The following is a 23,937-nucleotide window of genomic DNA, read 5'->3' as shown; positions in this document are numbered from 1 at the left end:
CTTCTGGGGAAGTTTGGACATATCTTTTCAGGAAACCTGTGTCATGGAAAACTCATGGAACTTACTAAATAAGAGTATAGAATATGCCTATATTTTCCTGTAAAGAGCCAAATTGTCAAGGCTACAATTTTGCCATCTTGACTGACAGAAATAGCACCTACTTAAAGACTTCCCCTACCATTTCCTGTTCTCAGAGGTGGTTTCCTTAAATTCTTTTGATTCTAATTTTAACTTAATTAATTAATTTTAATTGAAGTATAGTTGATCTACACTATTATATTAGTTTCAGGCGTACAGCATAGTGATTTATTTAGCACTTTTATAGATTATACTCCATTAAAAGCTATTACAAGATAATGGCTATAATTCCAGTGCTATACAATATATCATTGTTGCTTATCTATTTTATACATGGTAGTTTGTACCTCTTAATTCCCTACCCCTATCCTGACCCTCCCCTCTCCTCTCTTCCCACTGCTAACCAATAGTTTGCTCTTTATATCTGTGAGTCTCTTTTTCTTTTTTTATATTAATTTGTTTGTTTTGTTTTTCAGATTCCACATAAAAGTGACAACATACAGTATTTGCCTCTCTCTGTCTGACTTATTTAACCAAACATAATACCCTCCAAGTCAATCCATGTTGTTCTTATGGCTGGGTAATATTCCATTGTATACATATACACCTAAATTCTTCAATTGTGTCTTCTTTCTTTTTCTTTTTTTTTTTTTTTTGAACATCTTTATTGGAGTTGTGTCTTCTTTCTTATGCCGTCCTCTGCCATGGATGGCCTATGAGCCACTCTTTTGTATGGACAGCTGTGGAAGCCACCACCACCCAAGTCTCAGGGCAAGAGTTGCTGCTTTGTTTCACCGTTGCTGCTTGGTATGATTAAAGAGTGAAACAGGTTTCTCCTTCTATTACCATAACCCTGCAGGGATAAGGCTTCAAGTTGTAATAAGGCATCAAAAGCTCAGACATACCGGGCAAATATAAGGAAGAGTGAATAGTGTGATAAATGGTGTATGTTCAGAGCCTCAAGCTCAAATCCAGGTCAGCACTCAAAGGTTCTGGAACACTTCTTAGGCCCACTGACGCCTTCATCATTGTGAGCTAATTTGTACACTGTGAAGGGATCCACAGCATGTTTTCTCTACTTTGATTCCAGCCGCAGTGAGCACTAAACACACACATGCATGCCCCTCCACACACACACACACACATGCTACAAGTCCCCGAGAGAGAGTTTTTTTTTTCTTTTTCCTTTACTCCAGTCGGTCAAGTTTAACTAATTCCAAATGTTCTATACCAGGATGGGCCTAGTCTGAATACAATTAAGAGGATGATTATTAACTTTCTTCAAGAGGATCATGACATTCATCCAGAGATATGTGGTTTTATCATTTGTTTCAAAAAATACTTTTCAGTTAGAACTCTTTTGTACATGCTCTAGTGTTCAATTTTAATTCCCCGAGTAGACCATTTCAGCAATCTAATCTATATTTTTCTGGGTAAAGCAGTTATTATTTACTCTTCTCTCCCAGATACACAATATCTTAGTTACCTCAGTTTTGGCATTCTTCCAAAAATAATAAAGTAAAATAAAATATAACAAAATAAATTAAAACTAAATTAAATAAATACAATTAAATAAAGCAAAAATGCTCCATGAAGAGCAGAACTCATAGAAACAGAGGTCATACACACAGAATAGTTTAAGAATAGTATGGTTTAACTCATTTAAAAAGAAAAAAAGTCATATTTCTGTCTATAAAACAATAAATTCAGTATAACCATAACTTTGATAAAGGAATTATATTCTAATTATTACAGAACAGGTAATGTCTCAGTTAATAACTTCCTTATTAATATTTCCTCTATTGGGCTCAGATTTTCATTCAGAATTAGCTTTGTTTACCTCATAAGTGGGCTATGGTACTGACATATCAAGAGCAAAGGGACAGTCTTTCCCAAGTTAAATTTGGAACTGTACATCTTTAGAGGCAGAATCTTGGCTTCAGTCTGGAAACCGTTTACAAATATGTAAGGCATTAAATCCTAAAGCCAAACCTTCAGGGCCCTTCTCTGAGGCTCAAGAGATGGATAATCTAGAATATTATGCTGAATTCCCTTGACATTAAATTAGTTTATTTTAGGGGCTTCCCTGGTGGCGCAGTGGTTGAGAATCTGCCTGCTAATGCAGGGGACACGGGTTCGAGCCCTGGTCTGGGAAGATCCCACATGCCACGGAGCAGCTGGGCCCGTGAGCCACAATTGCTGAGCCTGTGCGTCTGGAGCCTGTGCCCCGTGACGGGAGGGGCCGCGATGGAGAGAGGCCCGCGCACCGCGATGAAGAGCGGTCCCCGCACCGCGATGAAGAGTGGCTCCCGCTTGCCGCAACTGGAGAAAGCCCTCGCACGAACCGAAGACCCAACACAGCCAAAAATAAATAAATAAATAAATAAATTAGTTTATTTTAAAATGATTATGGAACATAATGCACAGTATTAGTTACTACCCTTTCTCTCTCATCTCCTTTCTTCTCCCCTCCCTCTTCTCTCCTCCCTTTCCCTCTCTCTCTGACTCTCTGTCTCTGTCTCTCTCTCCTTGCCTCCTCTCTCTTTCCATCTCTCTTTCTTCCACACACATACCCCATCTTCATTAACACGTACTGATCATAGTCTATAAAACAACATGGTAGCAGAAAATAGAAATAACCGTTGGGTAAATTATCAAATAAAATTGAAATCAAATATTAAGGAACTAATTTTACTCCTAGACTTTTACGGAAGCTCCACTTTAACAAGGAATGAAGGCATATAACAAGCTGCCAAAGTCTCCTTCCATCCCTTGACCTCCTCACTACCGATGTGGAGACACCAACACCTAGTATATAGTAATAGTTTGAGCTTGATCCAAGCCTTATCCCAGTGATGTTCTCTTGGATTCTCCAGTATTGGAGATTTTCAGGCCCAACTTCTTGTCTAGATTCATTGGTCAGTTTCAGAGGTGAAGGATCAAAAGAGAGTAGTAAGTTTTTATATTTTTTTTATTTTTTATGACCATTTAGAGGGAAGAAAGGTACTTTGTTTCCTCATTTCCAGATTGTGAAACCCACAGCCTCTCTTACCCTCTTTCTTTTTTTTTTTTTTTTTAATTTATTTATTTATTTATTTATTTTTGGCTGTGTTGGGTCTTCGTTTCTGTGCGAGGGCTTTCTCCAGCTGCGGCTGTGCGCGGGCCTATCACTGTCGCAGCCTCTCCCGCTGCGGAGCACGGGCTCCAGACGCGCAGGCTCAGTAGTTGTGGCTCACGGGCTTAGTTGCTCCGCGGCATGTGGGATCTTCCCAGACCAGGGCTCGAACCCGTGTCCCCTGCATTGGCAGGCGGATTCTTAACCACTGCGCCACCAGGGAAGCCCACCCTCTTTCTAATCCTGTGAAAATCTCTTTGTCTCCTAATGCCTGATTCTTATGATGACTTTTCTGTGCTCAGGAGTGTGAAAGGAAACTTCCTAAAATTTTCCTGAGGCTCCTTTGCTTCTGGGATGTGACCAGGTGGTTCTTAAACATACTGTTGGGATGTAAAGCGTTCTCAGTGCCTACTGTGTACAATGACCTGAGAAGAAACAAATAGTACTTAAAAAATCTTCTGCCTTCAGTTAATTCACAATATAGTGATGAAACAGTAAACTGTAATGCATTGTCTATAACCTGGTAGTAAAACAGAATTATTATAAAAACACTCTTTATAGACGGAAGCAACATATTCTGTTTCAGGTAGTCAAGTAAGCCTAAAATTAATCAACAGGAACATGATATAGATTTAAAGAAATACATATGAATTAGAAGGTTCTCGAAATCCTTCTAATGTTACATTTGACAAAAATAATGCTCAAAGATATTTCACTACCTATGATGACACAGCAAATGTCTGATCAGTGGTTTATTTTCCTATATGCTTCCTCAGTGGTTGACTTTCTTTGTGCATTAACACAAAGAAACTCTAAGCAATGGTCTATTGTTTGGATTGTCCTCTACTCCCAGGAATTCTAAGACAAGAAATAATTATTCATTCATTGATTATTTCATTTAATAAATATACATTTGCTGTCTATGGAGGACCTACTATAAAAGGCACAGTAGTCACGTAGGATAGTACAAAACACGCAGAAACGCTTACACAGCATGGAGGGTGGGTGTGCTTGATAGGAAGAAATGTGAAAAGTGGGTGAAGATGGGGGTTGTACGGAAAGATTTTCTTAGGCAATACTGGAAAGTTCATTGAGGCCAGGGTCAAAAGATATGTGAGCAGGTGGTATGTGAGCACTGAACTTTACCTCAAAAGGGAGGGTAGGGTTAATTTTGAGGTCTTTTGGGGCAAGTGAGGGAGGGAGGTTATGCCTTAGAACAGGAACATCTGAGGTAGTATAGCATTGCTGCCTACAGCATGCAAGCAGGGGAAGTAGGAAAAAAGGAGACATAACAGTACCTTGAGCAATGATTATGTCTCTGACTGAGCACATTACATTTTGAGTAATTACTGGAAATGGATCAGAGCATTAACCTGAACTTTCTGTCTTAGGTTTGAGGTCTCCCATACAGCCCCTGTCGTGCTGGTATCCTCTCTATATTTCAAACCTTCTTGACAGTTTTTACACTTTAAGATAGAAGTTTCATCCATTACTGACTGTGTACGGCCCCCTTTTTTTTCTCATTTCCCTTGACCTCTTTGTATAAGACACAAAGGCACCCTATCTGTAGACCCTCAGGGACTTTCCCATATCCTTAGGGAAAAAAATGAGTAAAAGGAATCAGGAAATTGTGCTGAAAGTTCTTTATTAGGCAGAAGCCATACCTTTGAGGGTAGACATTATTTCCCCAAGTTCAGAAAATAGAATCTAGGGAAATATGGTCTTCCAATGGTCACCAAGAAATAGGCCAGGATCTCAATGGTACTTGTGGGCCAAGGCATTAGCCACACCAGCCACGACCTTCTGGTAGGCAGCCTGAAGCTCCGGGGTGAATTCCTTGCCAAAGTGGCGAGCCAGCACAATCACCAGCACGTTGCCTAGGAGCTGTGTGGAAGAGATAAAAAGCAAGAGCATGGTTAGTAGAGGGACCCAGCTTAGAGTAAAGTCTCATCCCAAACTGTGCCCCTAGGGTATAAGCAGAAAGGTAGCTGAAGTGTAGGTGTTACTACTGATGTGAATCCATCCATATCAGCCTGAATTTATATTTAGAAATGTTTCTCTCTTTCTGCCTTAATCCAGAACGTGTTTTCATTTGTATTCTTTAGAACCATTTCAAGAAGCAATACAACATTTTATCCTCCTTGCTTCGAAAGGAAGAGATAAGGGGAAATTATTAGGTAACATTTTTTTAAGTGGATAAAAAAAGAAAGTTTGTTTTTAAATTAGACACTCAAAATAAAGTTTGATTAAAAACAGAGAAGGCATTGCAGAGAACAAACAGGAGAGAACAAGAATGAATAAGAGGAGATGATGGCTGTGAGCAAACAGGGTAAAATAAACTAAAATAAACTAAATGGTCCCGAGGAGTCCATAGTGCTGTTAACCAGAATACCTCTTCTCCATTCTAAACTGCATCCTGCCATTGAGCTCTCTCCCCATGACGCGAGCTTGACCATAGAAAAGAAGAAGAAGGAGAACATTGAGGGTCCCATAGACTCACCCTGAAGTTCTCAGGATCCACGTGCAGCTTGTCACAGTGCAGCTCGCTCAGCGTAGCAAACGTGCCCTTGAGGTCGTCGAGATGCTTCAGGCCGTCACTAAAGGAGGCTAGCACCTTCTTGCCATGGGCCTTCACCTTAGGGTTTTTCATAACAGCATCAGCGGTGGACAGGTCCCCAAAGGCCTCAAAGAACCTCTGAGTCCAGGGGTAGACAACCAGCAGCCTAAGGGGTGAAAACAGCAAAAGGACAGAGGGAGTCAGCACCTGTCAGAATCTCAGGGGATTGCTCAGTCCCCACGTGCCCAGCTGCCATTCACTCTCCTTAAGCCTGCCTTGTAAGCTGGATACCTACCTGCCCAGGGCCTCACCACCAACTTCCTCCACGTTCACCTTGGCCCATAGGGCAGTGACGGCAGACTTCTCCTCAGCAGTCAGATGCACCATGGTGTCTGTTCGTGTAGTTGCTAGTGAACACGGTTGTGTCAGAAGCAAGTGTAAGCAGCCGCTGGCCTTGCTCTTCCTTGTAAGCCCCACCCAGCTTCCTGCCCTCCCTGCTTCTGAGAGCTGATTGGCCCAGGGCACAACACAAGTTCATTGGTTTGGGGGAAAGTGAGATGCACTCTTGTTCCTCAGTTCCCTTCATCTGTGATTGGCTGATCCAGTGTGTCAGGACGCAGAAACCCTGCTCTCCCTGTACTTACCTCCCAGCTTCATTTTCTTCATCAGTAGCTTCTACAAATATACTGCCAGTCTCATTTATGATAAATGTTTTAGTCAACATTGTGGAATGTATCTTACAGTTTAACCCATCCAACTCTTTCAATTCATACATAAGAAAACTAAGACCTAGAAAGCAAAAATTTTATCAAGTTGACTCTATATGGAGCTTCACTTTGTTTCTAGATATGTATATAAGTGGTTGGAATGGATAAATATTTTGCCATAGATTTAACTTTCTTTCTCCTTTGTATAATACTTTGGGTCACAAAATTCTTTTTTTTTCCCATCCCTTCATTGAAATAAATGTCTATTAAGTGAAAGAAAAATAATAAATATTGTCTCTCTACCACCTACTGAAATAGGTTTGGCGAGCATGGATTATCATGGGAACAATTTAATGAGAAATAAAGAAAAATATCTGATACCTATTGCATAAGTATTTAAATGTATGATGTGACTAAAGAGAGAATGCAAAGGAATTGCAAACAAGATTTATCTTATTCAGCCTGCTAAAGTCTGAGAGGGTTTCTGGGAAAACGCCAAGTGCAGAAATTTCCACAGCTGGGTCCTCAAGAAAAAAAGTGGAGTTGGACCCAGGAATGAAGATTCAAAGCGAATTTCACTCTTTTCTCAATTCAAAATAATACTACAATGATATACAAATATATACCCACCAGCATAGCTGGAAAGAAGGAAGGAAGGAAGGAAGGAAGGAGGGAGGGAGGGAGGCAAAAAGGAAGGAGGGAAGAAGGGAGGTAATGGAAGGAATAAGAGAAGGGAAAATAATGGAATGAAAGGGAAGGAGGAGGGAAAAAAATATAAAGAAGAGGAGAGATTGACAATTCCAAAATTTCGCAAGGCTCTAGATAAAGAAAATTTTTATACTTTGCTAACGATAGTGTAAAAACAGTATAATTGCTTTTGAAAATATTTGGTGGTGTCTACTGAAGCAGAATATATGCAGCACCTATGACCTGGCAATTATACTTTTAGATATACAGAAATGCTTGTCTGTGTGCATCCAAAGACATGTATAGGAATGCTTGTAACATCAATATGCCTCAGAATCTCAATTCAGTAGCAACTTAATTGTTCCTCATTTAGTGGAATAGATAAATTATGATATGGTAAAAGAATGAAATATTATACAACAATGAAAAGAATCTGTATCACATGCTGTAATACAGATTAATTGCACAACATAATGTTGATTAAAAATTACCAGGGACAATAATTCAAATTATATGATTTATATATAGAAAGACGGACAGTGTGACTGTGATTCAGATGACAAGGGGAGAATGTTATATGATAGGAAGTTGCTATGAACGATCTTTACACTATGTTACAGTTTCTTTTTCTTTAACTTGAAAGTAAAAAAAAAAAACTATTGAAAAATTCTAGGACTGGAGTGGCATGATTTGATTTGTATTATTTTGGCTTCAGTGGACATGGGGGTAAAATAAATGAGAGACAAATAGGATGATATTGTATTAGGGAGGGAAGTAAAAGCATCTCTATTTTCAGGCTTGAGCAATTGATGTGATAGTCACTAAGAAGGGGAACACAAAAAGAAGCCTCAGTTAGCAAGAGTAAATTAGGAAAAGATCAGGAGTTCAGTCTTGGACATACTGTATTTGTTGTAGTTTTGAGCAATCCAAAATGAGATATTAAGCAAATAGTTAGATATCTAGTTCTGAAGCTCAGAAATAATGCAATCAGTTCAAGAATATACAATGAAACAGGGCACAGAGGAACAGATCATAATGCATCATATAAACCACTACCACTACCTTTTCAAAAATGACAGACAATGCACTTTACAAATATCTCCTTGAAACCTTGGAATGTATTTGTGGGGTAGGGATAATTATCCCATTTACAAACAAGGAAATTAATTCTGAAAAATGTTAACTAAATGTTTCAAGCCATTGGGGCAATAATTTGACCTTGTCTGTTAATCCCAAAGCCCTGGTTTTCACCTTATGCCAGGGACTTCAGTACAGAAATTTGAAGTGATTTTTACAAAGGTGGCTATGCCCGTTGCCAGCTCTAAGTAAGAGACATCTAGGTTTTTTCTTCTTCTGTCAATAGATTTCCTCTTTTCATTCACTAGACAGGGAACCTGGCTATCATCCATGACTTCTCCACTCTCTATTTCACTATGTTTCAAGTCCTGCAGCATCTTGGCCACAGTGGTCCTTTATTTGATTTTTTTCTTAGTTCCACTGCTCCTGTCAAGTTTAGTCTTTTACCTATCACTTCATTACACTCACAGCAAATTCCTATGCCCAGATTCAGGGTAGATTCTGCCTTGTCAAGTCTATGCCCACACATGGATCAATTTCCCTAAAATACCCTATTCATTATGTCACTCTGGTGTGCAAGAAACCTCACTGGTAATTTTGTTTGCAACAATAGCTTCTTTTCCTGCTTTTTCTGGTCTCTCTAGCAGATTCTCTAATTTTATACCACCCCACTGCTTTTAATGGGCCAGTTTCTCCTCTGTCAATTAGACCTGGCATGCTGATTCTTGAATTTGTCATTTTCCCTCATAAATGGCCTTTATCTCTACCAAAGGCTTAATAGAATTAGAAATGTGTTTCAGGTCACAGAGCTACCAGGTGATGACAGATTCAAACCAAAGCTGTCAGTTCATATGCTTTAGGGATGTTACCCTCATTAGTACCATTGAAGATGCTAGGAAAAAGTTGAGAGCAGAGTCCTTAACTGGGTCTCTAAGAAGTACCATCTTCACTGTATTATAGCTGCTAAAAATATGTTTCTTATATTAAATAGAAGTGAGCTATAGTCCAAAAAGAACTCTATCCTGAGTTTATACAAATAACAGCCTATACAGGTCCCCTACTTTGTGTCCTAACAACTCACTATCAATAATCATTTTGCATCTCTCAAGAGTAACTCCATTTCCTTCCTTTTTCTAAAGACCTCGTCCAACTCAAGAGTCTAGTTTCCCATCCTAAGAGTAATTACCCATTGAAGCCACTCTTATCCTGTAGAATCTTATAAGGGTCCCTTCTCTATCATCCCCAAACTCTCAATCTCCAATATTCTCATTCCAATTCTCATTCTTTTAGCTGAATCAACTTATAGAAGATAAAGACAGAGAGAAAATACAAGGATATTCCTTATAGAGCATGACTTTTATTTTATTTGTATTATATAGAAGTTAAGTCTGGAGGCAGGGCTCTCTCCCTCCACCTTCAGGAGATGGACTGTTGGGACCCAGGGCCCTCAGGTAGGAACCAACATAGTTGGCCAGGCAACTACTGGTGCTTGTTGGCCAGAGCATTAGCCACAGCTTCTGTCAGCTTCTGCCAGGCAGCCTGCATCTTTCAGGTAAATTCCTCGCTGAAGTGGGTTGCAAGACAATCAATATCATGTTGCCTAGGAGGTGGGGATAAAAAGAAGATAGTGCATAGTGAACAGAATGTCTCAAGCTGCCCTTACAGCAAATAGATACAACATCCATTTCCTTCTTGATAAGAGGTTGAGCAACTTTCATTGTCATGCTCCCACAAAAGTGCATCATTATATGCTTGACATTGGCTTCAGTGACTCCCAGCCCTGAACCCCCATTGTGTTCTATCCTCCTCTCATTTTCCCTGCCAACTTCTGACCCCAGAGCATTGCTATGGATTGCTTCTCTACTTTTTTAGAAGTAGGATTATAGTGCTGGGGCTTGATACGCATAGTCTAAGTCTTCAGATATTGCATACATTCAAATTGTTTGGACACCCATTTAACAAAGAATCCAGTGCTTTGTATACAAGAGCATTTCATCATTGCTGGAGTTGAGAGGAGAAGGGGCAAACCGTGAAAAAGTTGCTCTAACTTTGCCCTGCTTACTCCTGGTTCAAAACTCAAGAACCATGCAGAAATGTGTTCATCGATTTTTATAGAAAATTTCAGTTATCAAAGGCAAGGTGTTCTTCTCCCTTGCTCAATTTGTATTCTCCAGGCCAAACTATTTAGCTCACTTTTGGCCAGTGTTCTTCACGACATTTTTTTTAAGAAATATCAGATGGCCAGTGGCCTCCAGTGGTCATAGCGTAATTAATTACTCTACTTGGTCTTACCTTTGACCTTAGGAACAACCTAACTACCAAAATCAAGCTTTTTCCTGAAATACTGCCTCCCAAAAATACCTCTATAGGATAAGACTGTGTTCCCTACTGTAACCACAGCACAGATACCTGGATGAAAGAACAAAGCACAAGCATGCCCAGAACTCACCCTGAAGTTCTCAGAATCCACATGCAGCTTGTCAAAGTGCAGCTCACTTAAATGTGCAAAGGTGCCCTTGAGGTCATCCATGTGTTTAATGGCATTTCCAAAGGAGGTCAGCACCTTCCTGCCATGGGCCTTGACCTTAGGGTTGCCCATTATCGCAGACTCAGAGTATAAGTTAGCAAAATTGTAAAAGAACCTCTGGGTCCATGGGTAGACAACTAGGAACCTATGGGATGATCATAGTCACAGAGCAAATGGGAAGTCAGAGTATGTAAGAAACCTGACCAATCCGTCTTTCTGGAACAATTTCTGCCTTTCTGCCCCCTGTGCTACCTGTGTCCAGCGCTTACCTTCCCAAGCTCTCACCTCCAGCCACCTCTACATTCATCTTGGCCCACAGGCTAGCAACAACCTCCTTCTCCTCAGCAGTAAAATGCACCATGGTGTCTGGGAGCTTACTGGTGATCACTAATGGGCCAGAAGCAAGTCTGTGCTGCTGCTTCTCTGCATGGCCTTTTATTCCTCATCTCTTGTCCCCAGGCCCTTACTTCTCCCAATAAAATGAGACTATTGTTCAAAGGTGGGTTGTCACCACCAGGGATGGGACTTGGGCAAGGGAAGGTCAGCTAGATGGACATTTGTGTCTCTGATAGTGTTGGGTGACTCTATCAGGGGGATTCTGCTGTCCTCTCTCCTACCATCTACCGTGCAATTCATATCTCAAGCTCCCTGCTACCATCCCTGCATTGACCATAAGGCATAAATAGAATTAGGAAGAGTAACAATTAGAACTCTGTTGAGCATTGTATCAGGTGTTTACAAGACATTGTTCTTCTCTTCAGCCAGGGTATAGAAGAAGTCACAGCTCTTCTTGGTTACCAGTGCTTCTAAAGCTTATATGGGGCTCATAATTTTATAGTTCTTGTAACCAAGAAAAAAGACCTCAATCCAGAATCTGTTTAGAAATAAGATAGGTAAGAACTGGGTAATTTAGAGAAAAATTGAGCATCACCCCATTGTTGTTGAGTTCTACCAATAATATATGCACTTGCCTGAATAATTTTTTTTCACTCTGATTATATGGACAAGTGTCTCTGGCCAATGCATGTATCTATGCATTTGTATCAGAGAATACACAATTGGCTGTTGGGGAAACAGGTGTTCCTGTGTTCAGTGAAGAGAGTATTAGAATTCTCCTTGGCAATGGCTATGGAAGAATGGAGTTGTCTCTTGTGTGCTGAATCCACACTCTCTGGCTGTGTGTAACTTTTCTTCATATCTAATCAGGCAGAGGCAATCTTCACTGACAGTACTCCACACACCACTGCCACTGTGATCTAAGGTACTTTGGTCTCATGCATCCAAATAAGCATTTACAGGACTAGAAAAGGCACACTTGTAGTGGGAGAGGGAATGGTTCATTTGGTTTCTTTTTTTTTTTAAGTATTAGCACCTTTAATTATTATTTATTTATTTATTTGGCTGTGTTAGGTCTTCGTTTCTGTGCGAGGGCTTCCTCTAGCTGCGGCAAGCGGGGGCCACTCTTCATCGCGGTGCGCGGGCCTCTCACTATCGCGGCCTCTCTCGTTGCGGAGCACAGGCTCCAGACGCGCAGGCTCAGTAGTTGTGGCTCACGGGCCTAGTTGCTCTGCGGCATGTGGGATCTTCCCAGACCAGGGCTCGAACCCGTGTCCCCTGCATTAGCAGGCAGATTCTCAACCACTGCGCCACCAGGGAAGCCCTCATTTGGTTTCTTTATTTCAAAATTTGTTTTCCTACATTTTGACCTCCAGAAAGCTGGTTTGTTTGTTTCTCCCTGAGATCAATCTTACAAATATATATACATATAATAATAATAATAAATAATCTCCATGTGTATTTACAGAGGTACTCTAAAATTTAAAGAGTTCAACCCAATATATTCAGTATATTATAGATGAATTTCTACTACTAGAAAATAAATCCTTTCTGTCTATTTGATATAGCAAGAGGCTTTTATCTATTCAGCTTGGAAAACACTTAAATGTAAAATATGGATAAGAATTACTAAGTTTCTGGAAGCTGGTTTACCATGACAGACATGATTATCTGTGAGCTCTCCATCCAAAGCTGTGTTAATGTGAGCACTTTGGTACAGAGGTATGAAGAAAAGAGTTTGAATTAATGCTAAAAGAATTTGCTTCAAGATAAGAGGTCAATGAAATAAAATAAAGAAGAGGAACCTATGACTACAGCTAGGAATCCCAGCCACACTCAGGTGTGGGTTTGGCCTGCCGGGGTGGATCCAGGTACTTGCTGTTTGGTGGCCCTGACCCCCGTCTTCAGCAGAGTACGTGCACCCTGCAAGCCCCCAGACGCAGGGGCATCTGCAATTCTGAATGTCACGGAATAACCACCCATCTTTCCAGCAAACCAGGCAACAATTCTGGAAGTTACCTCTAACTCCTGTTTTTCTCTCACCCTTTTTAGACAATCGCTGTCTCTGAGCAGTTTACAATGATCTCTCTTCATAAATGCTGTAGCCAATCTGCACACGTTTCTCTCCTGATAACAGCAATCAATTTAACATTCTTAGGCAGCTTTCATCACTTTAACCAGACAGTTCTTCAGTAAATCCCACAACCAGTTCTTTGGAGTTGACTTTAAAAAGAGTTATCCCTTGCTCTGACGTCCAACCCCTCCCATCCCTAGTCTATCCTCACGAGGTCTGTGACAAACCAGCTGCTTTTAGAAAATGTGTTCTTATCATTAGAATGGAATGACAATCCTTGCCTGGACTTTGCCATCTTAAGACCTGGCTTAATTTTCCTCTAAAGAATCTCCACTTTGGTACTCTACCTCCATCCACAACCTTTTCCTTCACAGAAGTCTTCTCTCAGACCCACTTAATCATCTGGTCCTGAGGAGTTCTTGTCTCATGACACACTTCCCCTCTCACCAGAACTCTCCCATATCTTTAACTTTAACTGGAAAAACTCACAAGTGTATGTTTCTGCCAAGTGTATATCCCAAGCATATCCCTTTATTGCTCTGTTTTTTATTTTCTTGTCAAAATCTCTACTTCATACAAAAATTTAATGGGGAGCTCACACACATACACACACACACCCACACACACACCCACACACCTCCACATATAATCCCTAAGGTTTTCACATATTTAAAAGCACATGTGAAAAGCAGAACTGAAGACAATTACAGAAGAAATCTTAGCAGAGCATTGCTGCTACTACTACTACTACTACTGTTATTATTATTATTTGAAAAATAAAGCTATTTCTTGGTGATGCTACACTATTGGGCGGGGCCTTCGGTGATACATGTGGGCCAGAGAGTTCGCCAGTCCAGTCACCATCTTCCTCCAGGCGGCCTGCACCTGGGGGGTGAATCCCATGTGAAAATGGTTTGCCAAGCTGATCACTAGCATGCGTTCCAGGAGCTGAGGAAGTGGAGAGAGACAACAGGTGCGCACAGTGAGCAAAGAGCTCCAGGCTAGCCTCTCAACTTCCACTTAGAACCCAGCGATGCCAACTTTTCACAAAGCCTGGGGCCTTGCCTAGTCACTAAACACAGCTAGTTTGTTCTCCTTGATAGACTAGTACTTGACCATGATTTCACTCTTTCTACATTCTTAGCACCACCAACTTCATATTTAGTGGGCTTAAAAATAAAAACTCCTAGCTTTCTACTCCAGCCCACATGTTCCAGCTGTATCCCTCCCTCAGAGACACTTCACCCCACTTCTGGATTTATAGGACATAAGTTTGAAATGGGTCTCTAGAAGCAATTCTGTACAAATGTCCAGCCAATGTATGAATAGCCTTAGCAATATATTTGTGAACCGTAGGTTCCTCCCTTATACAGAGCCAGCATATGCTTGCATAGACATTTCTCCTTGGCTATTTTTTTCTGCCTCTAGGAGGGGAAAAAGTGAAAAATAACAAGTAAAGGCAAAGTTCCTTTCATACAATTATGCTTTCCAATAGACACTTTCCTCATCTCTATACAAGCCTCTTCTAAAAGCCAATAGAGTCCAAACAGGTCCCTCTAGACTTCTAAGAGCACTCTTTAGGCCCAAATACATTACCTCTTTGTCTTAGTCCGGTCCTCTGGAGTTCCTTTTCTTTCAGCATCAATCTTTCCAAGTGTTTCACCTCCCACAGCTATCCTTGGTTGCTTTCCAAATTTGATTATATCACCCCTGTGTTTTCAAAGGACTCATCTATTCTCTTTCATGCAGACCTGTCATGCTGATTCCCCAAATTCAGGCTTTGAATTTGCCATTTTCTCACAAACTAACCTTTTATTTCCACCAAAGGTCAATCAGTTTCAATAATGATAACTATCTTTATACCTAAATTTTAAAAAAGCATTATCATTCAGAACAAAAGATCACATGTATTTTTGAATACATATACGTATATAATGTAGATAGGTAGAGTTTATAGAGGACATAAATGCTACCACTAAAAGATAGAAATTATACGGAAAGTTAATTATCTTTTTTTAGAGAAAGAGATAAAGAGAGCTTATGTTCCAAGTAGTGAACTAAAGATGTGAGATCTATTAATTTATTTAATTCTCATAAAACAGTCTTTGATAAACATGATCAGCGAATGATGGTTTAATGTATTTAGTAATGTATCTCAGGTCATAGAGTTAGCAGGATGCTCAGATTTAAACCAAGGCAGTGAGTTCTTAGGTCTTAGGCATGGCTCTCCATTAGTATAATCGACAATACTGGGGAAAGGCCAGGCAAGGGTCCTTAACTTGTGCTCTGAGAAACACATTTCATCTCAGTACAGCTGACCAAAAACTATGTTTCTTACATTAAATAAAATTAACTATAATGTTTTGTCAAACATTCATTCCCATGGGTTCTCAAATGTTCATTCAGTAACTATTTGTTGAATGACTGTGATCATAATTGTTCTATGTACTGGGGATTTAAGATAGACAAAGAAGAAGAAAACTTTCCTCTTAAGATTTATAATTTGGGGGTGGAAGATACAGAAAATGAATAAGGAAACCAATCAACAAAATAATTCCCCTTATTATCATTTGCTATGAAGAAAATTAATATCTGGAATTAATGAGAGAGGAACACAATTACGTCAGGGATAGTCTCTCTAAGGAGGTAGTAGTTGAGCTGGGGCCAGAATGGAAAGAAGGAATTTGCCATGGGAAAGTATTGGGATAGAGATTCTGAAAGATGGAATAGTGAATCCAAATCTCTGAGGAAGCAAACCTTTGGTATGCTAGAGATAGGAAAAATGGGCTAGTGTGGCTCTTATGTAAATAGTAAAAATGAGAATGGCAAAAAATATTGTTGCAGAGAAAGCATAAACCTAATAACTTAGAACTTCTCTTCAGTGGTAGAGAGTAAGAAGACACTGTGGGGTCTTAATCCTGGTAATGACATACTCTGTAAACCCTATGACTCTTAGCTAAATTAACATTCCAAGCATATTCTGTTTATCACATTGTTTTGCTCAGGTGGCTTTTATTGCCTAACAACAATAATTAGACATCCTTTCTGACCATCTACTGTATGCATATGTGTACGCATGTGTGTGTGTGTTAATTACGAATTTGTTTTCCATTAAGCTGTCTTGAACTGACAAAATCTAGATCTAAATTTATATCCCTAAGGGATAAAGAATGAATCTTCTGCTCACCATTACGTCATCACCATCCCTGACCCTTTGACATTCATAGTCAGAATAATAGTTGAGGGGCAAGAAAGACGGAAAGAAACTGATTGATTAAAAATGTACATCGCTCTCATTTGTTGACTGACTGACTGGTTGGGTTAAATGGTTTAGTGCCATGAAGAGCCTCTGTTTACTCTGTTTAGGGGAAAAATGAGAGTCTATGGGACCCAGAGAGACCAGTGCTATTGACAACCTGCAACAGTATAATCACTGGTCTCTCATCCCCATTGTGGAGACAAAAGGCCAAATTAGAAGGTAATTCACAGAACATGTTGTGATCAATGTGTGGGAGCAATGAAATGCCTAATAGAGTTAAATTTGCCAAGAAATGATACTCTAACTTGTAAAGTGTGAAGGTCTTAACCTTCGATAGGACAGTTTGACTCAAAGCCTGAAGGTCATGATTCCCTGACCAACCTGGCAATAACTCCCTCAAGAATGATTCAGTTAATGCCATTCTTACATGAAAGTCCCCAAGTCATTGCAGGCCTTTTCTCGATAGATCCAGGCTGAGAGCTTTCAATCATCTCCCATCACTTCCTTCCTCCTCATCCACCCCAGCCAATCGGAAAACATGTCTTCCTCACTCTCCCCTTGTTCATCTTTCACTTTTTGCAGACCTCCTGCTCTTCTTGGGTGGAGGTCATTATGTCTGTTCTCCTCAATTAACATCCATGTCTAGTCTCTGCAATTCTTAATCCATTTTGTGTGCATTAAGCAGATTACTCTTCCCCCAAATCCTATCCCTTGGGTCATTTAAAGTTCTAAGAATATTTATTGTTTACTCTTGCCACTATCATAGTAATAGCTTTTATTTTTATATTCAAGGCCTTGCATTACCTAGTCTTTCCTAACCCTCTACCTATGTCTTCCTCTCTCCTTTACTTCCAGAGAGTCATTTTCATGCACGTTACCAAGCCCAGGCTTGCTAGTTTTAGACTATGCACTTTTGTTAGTATCTTATCTTATCTCCTACACTAAGTCTTGGTCATCACCCGCCCCCCATTCACATACTATCCTAATTCTAGCTTTATTTTAGTGCATGTTACATTCAATCAGAATATGATGCACAATGACTTCACGTGTCTTAGTCTTGGCTTTTCTCAGGCACTGCTTACTACCTCCTTTCTTCCCCCTACAGTAAGTTTTGCCACACTGCCCTGTAAGTCCCTGCCCACTTAACTAACCGTTTCCCACCCCAGAAAACTCCTTTCTGCATCTTGGCATCCTCTCAATCATCCTGAATCCTCCCAGGACGTCTTCTGTTGATGAGTCCACACACACTTCTCAAAGGGCTCTTCTTCCTATGTCTCCCCCCACCCCTCAGCCAATGAACCTTTTCTCCTTTAACACAAGAGTAAATGATGGGGGCTTCCCTGGTGGCGCAGTGGTTGAGAATCCGCCTGCCAATGCAGGGGACACGGGTTCGAGCCCTGGCCTGGGAGGATCCCACATGCCACGGAGCAGCTGGGCCCGTGAGCCACAATTGCTGAGCCTGCGCGTCTGGAGCCTGTGCCCCGCAACGGGAGGGGCCGCGATAGAGAAAGGCCCGCGCACCGCGATGAAGAGTGGCCCCCGCTCGCCGCAACTGGAGAAAGCCCTCGCACAGAAACGAAGACCCATCACAGCCATAAATAAATAAATAAATAAAAGAAAATCCTTAAAAAAAAAAAAAAAAGAGTAAATGATGGAGAAGATACAATATTAATTTTTGATCACTGAATAGAATGTACTTTATTAAACAGAAGCTGGGCTCTCAAGGCCAAACCCCAGTCCCCATGTGCAGAAGGAAGGCATTGGGGACAAAAAATGGTGAACTGAAAAGAGAACTCAGTGGTACTTGTGGGCCAGAGCGGTGGCAACCCCAGCCACCAGCTTCTGCCAAGCAGCCTGCAACTCAGGGGTGAATTCTCTGCCGAAGTGAGAAGCCAGAATAATCACCATCACGTTGCCCAGGAGCTGTTAGGTGAGAGACAAAATGACAATTAGATATGTTGAGTAGAATTTTCCTAAAAGAGTTGCAGAAAATAATGGCTGAAGACCTACACCCACTCCCAACTCCACATCATACACTGCTCCATGGTTTGTATCTGTGCAATAAACTCTGATAAGCTAGTTCTTAAATTTTATTTAAATTCTATGAGCCCTCCATTCAACATTCTGTCTACCTATATCCCCTCACTCTCTCCCACTTCACCATTTTTATTTGCCTCTCTCCCTCCCTCTCACATTTACCAATTGTCTAATCCTTGTAATCATAGGATTTCAGGGCTGCATAAGTTCTTAGAGTGAGTTTAGTAAAGTCTCCAACCAACGCAGGAATAAGCCTCCACTTAGTCCCAATACTGATGGGTAATTTAATATATTTAGAGAATTGATTGATATTTCTTTGAGACAATCTGCCTAAAAATTATTCTCCCAAGTATCTTCCTAAACTTCAATCATCAGGAGCCACATAAAATAAGACATTTCTCTTTCCTTGAGACAGGTTTTCATCTACCAGAAACCAGATTCCATTCCTCCTTGAACAAGTCTGTTATTCTTTGATATTCTCTAGGGTAAACAAATCCAGTTCTAACAAAAGTCCCTGAAAAGTTTTAAGCAAACTCAGGCTTAAAAGGGCTAGTAGCCCTTTACTGTCACGAGTCCTGAATCAAGGTGCTCTTGGTATGTCCACTGGAATTCTGCCCTCTTAACACCAACTTTGATCTATGATTTCTGAGATCCTTGCTAGTCTTTGCAACCAAAGACTCAACTTCCATTATCATTCCAAAGTAAAAAGCATAAAAAGAACACGTGAACATTTCTGAACTCACCCTGAAGTTCTCAGGATCCACGTGCAGTTTGTCACAGTGCAGCTCGCTCAGCTTAGCAAAGGTGCCCTTGAGGTTGTCCATGTTCTTAACAGCATCTCCGAAGGATGTCAGCACCTTCTTGCCATGGGCCTTGACCTTGGGGTTTCCCATTATGGCAGAGGGAGAGGACAGGTTGCCAAAGCTGTCAAAGAACCTCTGGGTCCAGGGGTAGACAACCAGGAGCCTATGAGATGAGACCATAGCAGATGGAAAATCAGTGACTCGAAAAGTTTGAAGAATTTCCTGGTCAATTTGCCAGGCTCATATTCACCATCCTCCCCCATGAAGTCCAGTTGCTACCTGCCCAGAGCCTCGCCTCCAGCCTCTTCCACATTCACTTTGCCCCACAGGCTAGTGATAGCAGCCTTCTCCTCAGCAGTAAAATGCACCATGATGTCAGGTCTTGGAGCTTACTGGTGATCACAGAAGTGTCAGAAGCAAGTCTGTGCTGCTGCTGGAAGGTGTGGCCTTTTATTCTTTACTGCTGAACTTCTGGCCCTTTGTTCCCCCTAATCCTTTAAAGTCATTGGTCAAGGCTGAGCTGTGTCCCTCAGGGGTGGAGTCAGGTCAGGAAATGGTCAGCAAGGAAGATGTATGTTGAGTCTGTGATAATGTGTTGGTTCCTGAAACATCCTTCTTTTGTTGGCTCCTCCTCCATCCTCAACACAAGTTTTCATTCATTCTCTCTTTTCACCCTCTTCCCTCCCCATGTCATCCTCCACGATGACATCCATCTCTCCCATTCTCCTTATCCCAGAAACACCCATAGAGTGCAGCTAAGCCCAAGATAAAGAAAGAGTTCCAGTCAAACCAGGTTTAATATTTGGGTTAAGGATGGTGAGATGGTGACAGGAATAAAAACACAGTCAAGAAAAAAAAATACAATTGTTGACACAGAACCTCAGCCAGTTCTAGCTCTCTGGAGGAGTGGATTACAGCCAAGCTCTGGATTTTAGTTTTCTAAGTGAGACAAAACACATACATGGTTACTTCAGGAAGCTGAACAGAGATGCAAGGGATCTGCAATAGAACTAAGACCTCAATCCCAAAGTAAAATAACCCAAGATTATTTCATAGAGAGAACAGGTAGAATAAGCTTACATCCTGTGCTTCCAGGGAACTCTCTCTCTGTCCATTTCTCTATGACAACAAGGGAAACTGTCTACTCTGGAGACATTGACCTGAGTGCTCTTTTTGATTTTCTGTACTTATTTATACCAGCGAGGCTGCTAAGGAGTCTGAAATTATTTAAAACCAGGACTTGTGATCAAACTGAGGAATAGATGAATTGATATGATAGGCTAGCAGTTGGAGTATGTTTAATGTTTGTTGAAGCCATCAGTGCAGGAGATTTCAAGTTTCTCTAGTGTCCTTATTTTTTGTTTTCTTTTGTATTTTGATGTCCCTGTTGGCTCTGGGCTTCCCTAAGAACACATCATCATGAAATAGATTATGTACCTTACAACTTTTCCAGCTGCAATCCTCTGTTATTATACTGGAGTTCTGTTGATATAGTGGTAAGGAATGGTGGAGGAGAAGCCATCTATAATTGTATAATTAAAAATCAGCCTTCAGTGGACCAGTTTTCCTGGGCTGTGACCTTCACAAGTGTTTCTTAGCTTATTCCCCCCTTAAGAAAGATAGGAAAGACTCCCTGGGCTAGACTATATAACCTAGGATGACAGAATTCTAGGTTGAGAGAGAAGACATTTGATCACTGAAGTAGAGGACCAATGAAAGGACAAGAAGTATCTGGCTACTCAGTGAAGAATAGCCCTTGTATGAATAAGAGTTATATTTATTTATTTATTTATTTATTTATTTATTTATTTTTAAGTATAGTTGATTTACAATGTTGTGTTAGTTTCAGGTGTACAGCAAAGTGATTCAGTTTTTTTTTTTAATTAATTTATTTATTTATGGCTGTGTTGGGTCTCCGTTTCTGTGCGAGGGCTTTCTCTAGTTGTGGCAAGTGGGGGCCACTCTTCATCGCGGTGCGCGGGCCTCTCATTATCGCGGCCTCTCTTGTTGCGGAGCACAGGCTCCAGACGCGCAGGCTCAGTAATTGTGGCTCACGGGCCTAGTTGCTCCGCGGCATGTGGGATCTTCCCAGATCAGGGCTCGAACCCATGTCCCCTGCATTGGCAGGCAGATTCTCAACCACTGTGCCACCAGGGAAGCCCGATTCAGTTTTATATATATATATTTTTTCAGATTCTTTTCCCTTATAGGCTATTACAAAATATTGAGTATTGTTCCCTGTGCTATATGGTAGGTCCTTGTTGTTTATCTATTCGATATATAGTAGTGTGTTTATGTTAATCCCAAACTCTGGTAACCATAAGTTTGTTTTCCATGTCTGTGGGTCTATTTCTGTTTTGTATATAAGTTCATTTGTATCATTTTTTTTTAGATTCCACATATAAGCGATGTCATATGATATTTGTCTTTGTCTGGCTTACTTTATTTAATATGATAATCTTTAAGTGCATCCACGTTGCTGCAAATGGCATTATTTCATTCTATTTTATGGCTGAGTAATATTCCATTGTATGTAAGTACCACATATCTTTATCCATTCATCTGTCAATGGACCTGAAGGTTGCTTCCATGTCTTGGCTATTGTACATAGTGCTGCTACAAACATAGGGGTGCATGTGTCTTTTTAAATTACGGATGATTTTTTAATCAGTAGAGATAGGGCTCTAGGTTTCCAAGGCAAATTTCTATAGATCCACAGTGTGAGTACAGTGACCCTTCCTTTAGACCTTGGGTATGAGGATCAGACATTGTCAAAGCCCAGGGAATAAGGACCAGGCTGCACAAGACCAAGAGTTTGGGAAACAAACCTCACCTGAAGCAGACAGTATGAGCATGTTCCATTCTCCTTCCAGTTCAGAGTGTGGACACCAGGCTTCTCTTAAATTCAGAGTGTGGGGTTGATCTCCCTCTCCTCCCTTATACCCATTTCAGGGCTCATATATCCTTCTCTAGTAACAGCCTTTGGGAAAAGAACTGGCTTGCCTCCAAGGATCTGGCCCATCCTTTGCTTTCTTATTACTAAAGGTTGTGGAAAAAGGCTTCAAAAAATGTTACAGGGTTGAAAGGCAGCATGTCTGTAGCTCAGTTCAAGGCTTATGGATTCTGATTCTGAAGTCACTTAAGCTGAATATAGTTTCATTTTTGCTTAGGTGCTTGTTGATTCAAGCTCAATTATCTCAGCTGCTCATTTTGTAGTATTTTATTTATTTCTCCTGTGCAATACCATGATTACTGTCTCTTTTTCCTAGATGAAAAACCCAAAGTTTAGAGAGATAAATGACATGATTATCCATGATACATCAGAAAGATTAAATGGTCAGAAAAAAAAAAAACTAAGACTATTCATTTATTGCCTATAAATTAAAATTAATAAAATAAAAATGTTATATTTTAAGGTATTTAAATGAAAAGTTTTAAAAGAAACTTAAAAATTTGTTAAAGATTAACTCCTGCCTCTTAGGGTATCCTGTGGCATTTGTACTTTGGTAAACTCTGCGCAGGATTTTAAGAAAGATGTAAGATGCCTCTTTTTAGCACGGAAAAATAAAATAGTTTCTTAAATCTTGCTAGCTAATTTATGACATATATACTAATCCTGTGAGTCAAATACTGTATTATCTTTAGGTGCTATTAGTATGGAGGATTGTATAAATTACATTGTTAATAGATAAAATAGGTCTTTGATCCCACTACATTTTTTCATAATATTAGCTGAGAAAAAATACTTCAAAAGTTATTCTTTACCACAAATGAGTTTTTTTCTATTTTTAATTTTAAAATTGGAAAATTATGCACTGGGTTTATAAACCACTGAAGGTACAAAATAAGCTGCTTAGGATTCTTCATTAGTGAAGCTATAAGTTAGTCTGCTTTCATTATGCATCTCAATTTATCTTCTTTTTTATTTATTTATTTATTTAATTTTTGGCTGTGTTGGGTCTTCGTTTCTGTGCGAGGTCTTTCTCTAGTTGCGGCGAGCGGGGGCCACTCTTCATCGCGGTGCGCGGGCCTCTCACTGTCGCGGCCTCTCTTGTTGCGGAGCACAGGCTCCACACGCGCAGGCTCAGTAATTGTGGCTCACGGGCCCAGTTACTCTGCGGCATGTGGGATCTTCCCAGACCAGGGCTCGAACCCATGTCCCCTGAATTGGCAGGCAGATTCTCAACCACTGCGCCACCAGGGAAGCCTCAATTTATCTTCTTATAGCAGAAATAGATGGGATAAAAGTCCTATTAAGTGTTGCATTAGTCTAGAATAAATTGGGTACCACGAGTAGCAGGAAATTCTAATGGCTGCCATGCAGGGAGCCAATGAATATCTTCTGTTATGATTGCAAAGAATGTGAGAATAGACCACGACCACTGGTCAAGCAACACTACTGCTTTATAATCACTGGGCCTCTGCATCATGTCTCACAAAGGTTGCAGGTGACTGTGAACCCAAGCTGGGTCTCATTCTTAGAGGGATTTCTTTTGTTGGAGGCTTATAGCACAGACATCGATGGTTTGACTGACCTCTGGGACCACTGTGACTAAGGCATAGCCAGAGATGCATGTGAGTGTTAATTAAGCAAGAGGAATCTTCACTGAGAAGAGGGAATGGAAAGGCAGAACCAGCCAGTTATTGTACACTTGTCTACACGATGAACCTTGAAGGTTA

The 23,937-nt window shown here is 40.5% G+C and overlaps 3 protein-coding genes across 4 annotated transcripts; all 3 read right to left on the bottom strand.

Moving 5' to 3' along the window:
* Positions 1–4,821: 4,821 nt before the first annotated feature.
* On the bottom strand, positions 4,822–6,200 carry LOC103002436 (hemoglobin subunit beta). Its single transcript, XM_007172868.2, has 3 exons — positions 6,046–6,200; positions 5,694–5,916; positions 4,822–5,077 (listed from the first exon to the last, which is right to left on the bottom strand). Exons 1-3 carry the CDS (start codon positions 6,135–6,137, stop codon positions 4,949–4,951), a joined length of 444 nt encoding a protein of 147 aa, XP_007172930.1. The 5' UTR covers positions 6,138–6,200; the 3' UTR covers positions 4,822–4,948.
* Positions 6,201–9,769: 3,569 nt separating this feature from the next.
* LOC103012568 (hemoglobin subunit epsilon-4-like) lies at positions 9,770–11,109 on the bottom strand. 2 transcript variants are annotated; one of them, XM_028164147.1, is made up of 3 exons: positions 11,018–11,109; positions 10,645–10,893; positions 9,770–9,821 (listed from the first exon to the last, which is right to left on the bottom strand). In XM_028164147.1, exons 1-3 carry the CDS (start codon positions 11,107–11,109, stop codon positions 9,770–9,772), a joined length of 393 nt encoding a protein of 130 aa, XP_028019948.1. The 2 variants fall into 2 exon arrangements, with proteins under 2 accessions (XP_028019948.1, XP_028019949.1); XM_028164148.1 differs by having other exon boundaries at positions 10,660–10,893.
* A 7,102-nt stretch (positions 11,110–18,211) lies between these two features.
* On the bottom strand, positions 18,212–19,644 carry LOC103002171 (hemoglobin subunit epsilon-1). The gene is made up of 3 exons (XM_007172867.2): positions 19,537–19,644; positions 19,198–19,420; positions 18,212–18,340 (listed from the first exon to the last, which is right to left on the bottom strand). Exons 1-3 carry the CDS (start codon positions 19,626–19,628, stop codon positions 18,212–18,214), a joined length of 444 nt encoding a protein of 147 aa, XP_007172929.1. The 5' UTR covers positions 19,629–19,644.
* Positions 19,645–23,937: the final 4,293 nt, after the last annotated feature.

This window comes from Balaenoptera acutorostrata, chromosome 9 (assembly GCF_949987535.1).
Source record: "Balaenoptera acutorostrata chromosome 9, mBalAcu1.1, whole genome shotgun sequence".
Taxonomy (NCBI): Eukaryota; Metazoa; Chordata; class Mammalia; order Artiodactyla; family Balaenopteridae; genus Balaenoptera; species Balaenoptera acutorostrata.
This window is presented reverse-complemented; position numbering and strand designations above follow the sequence as displayed.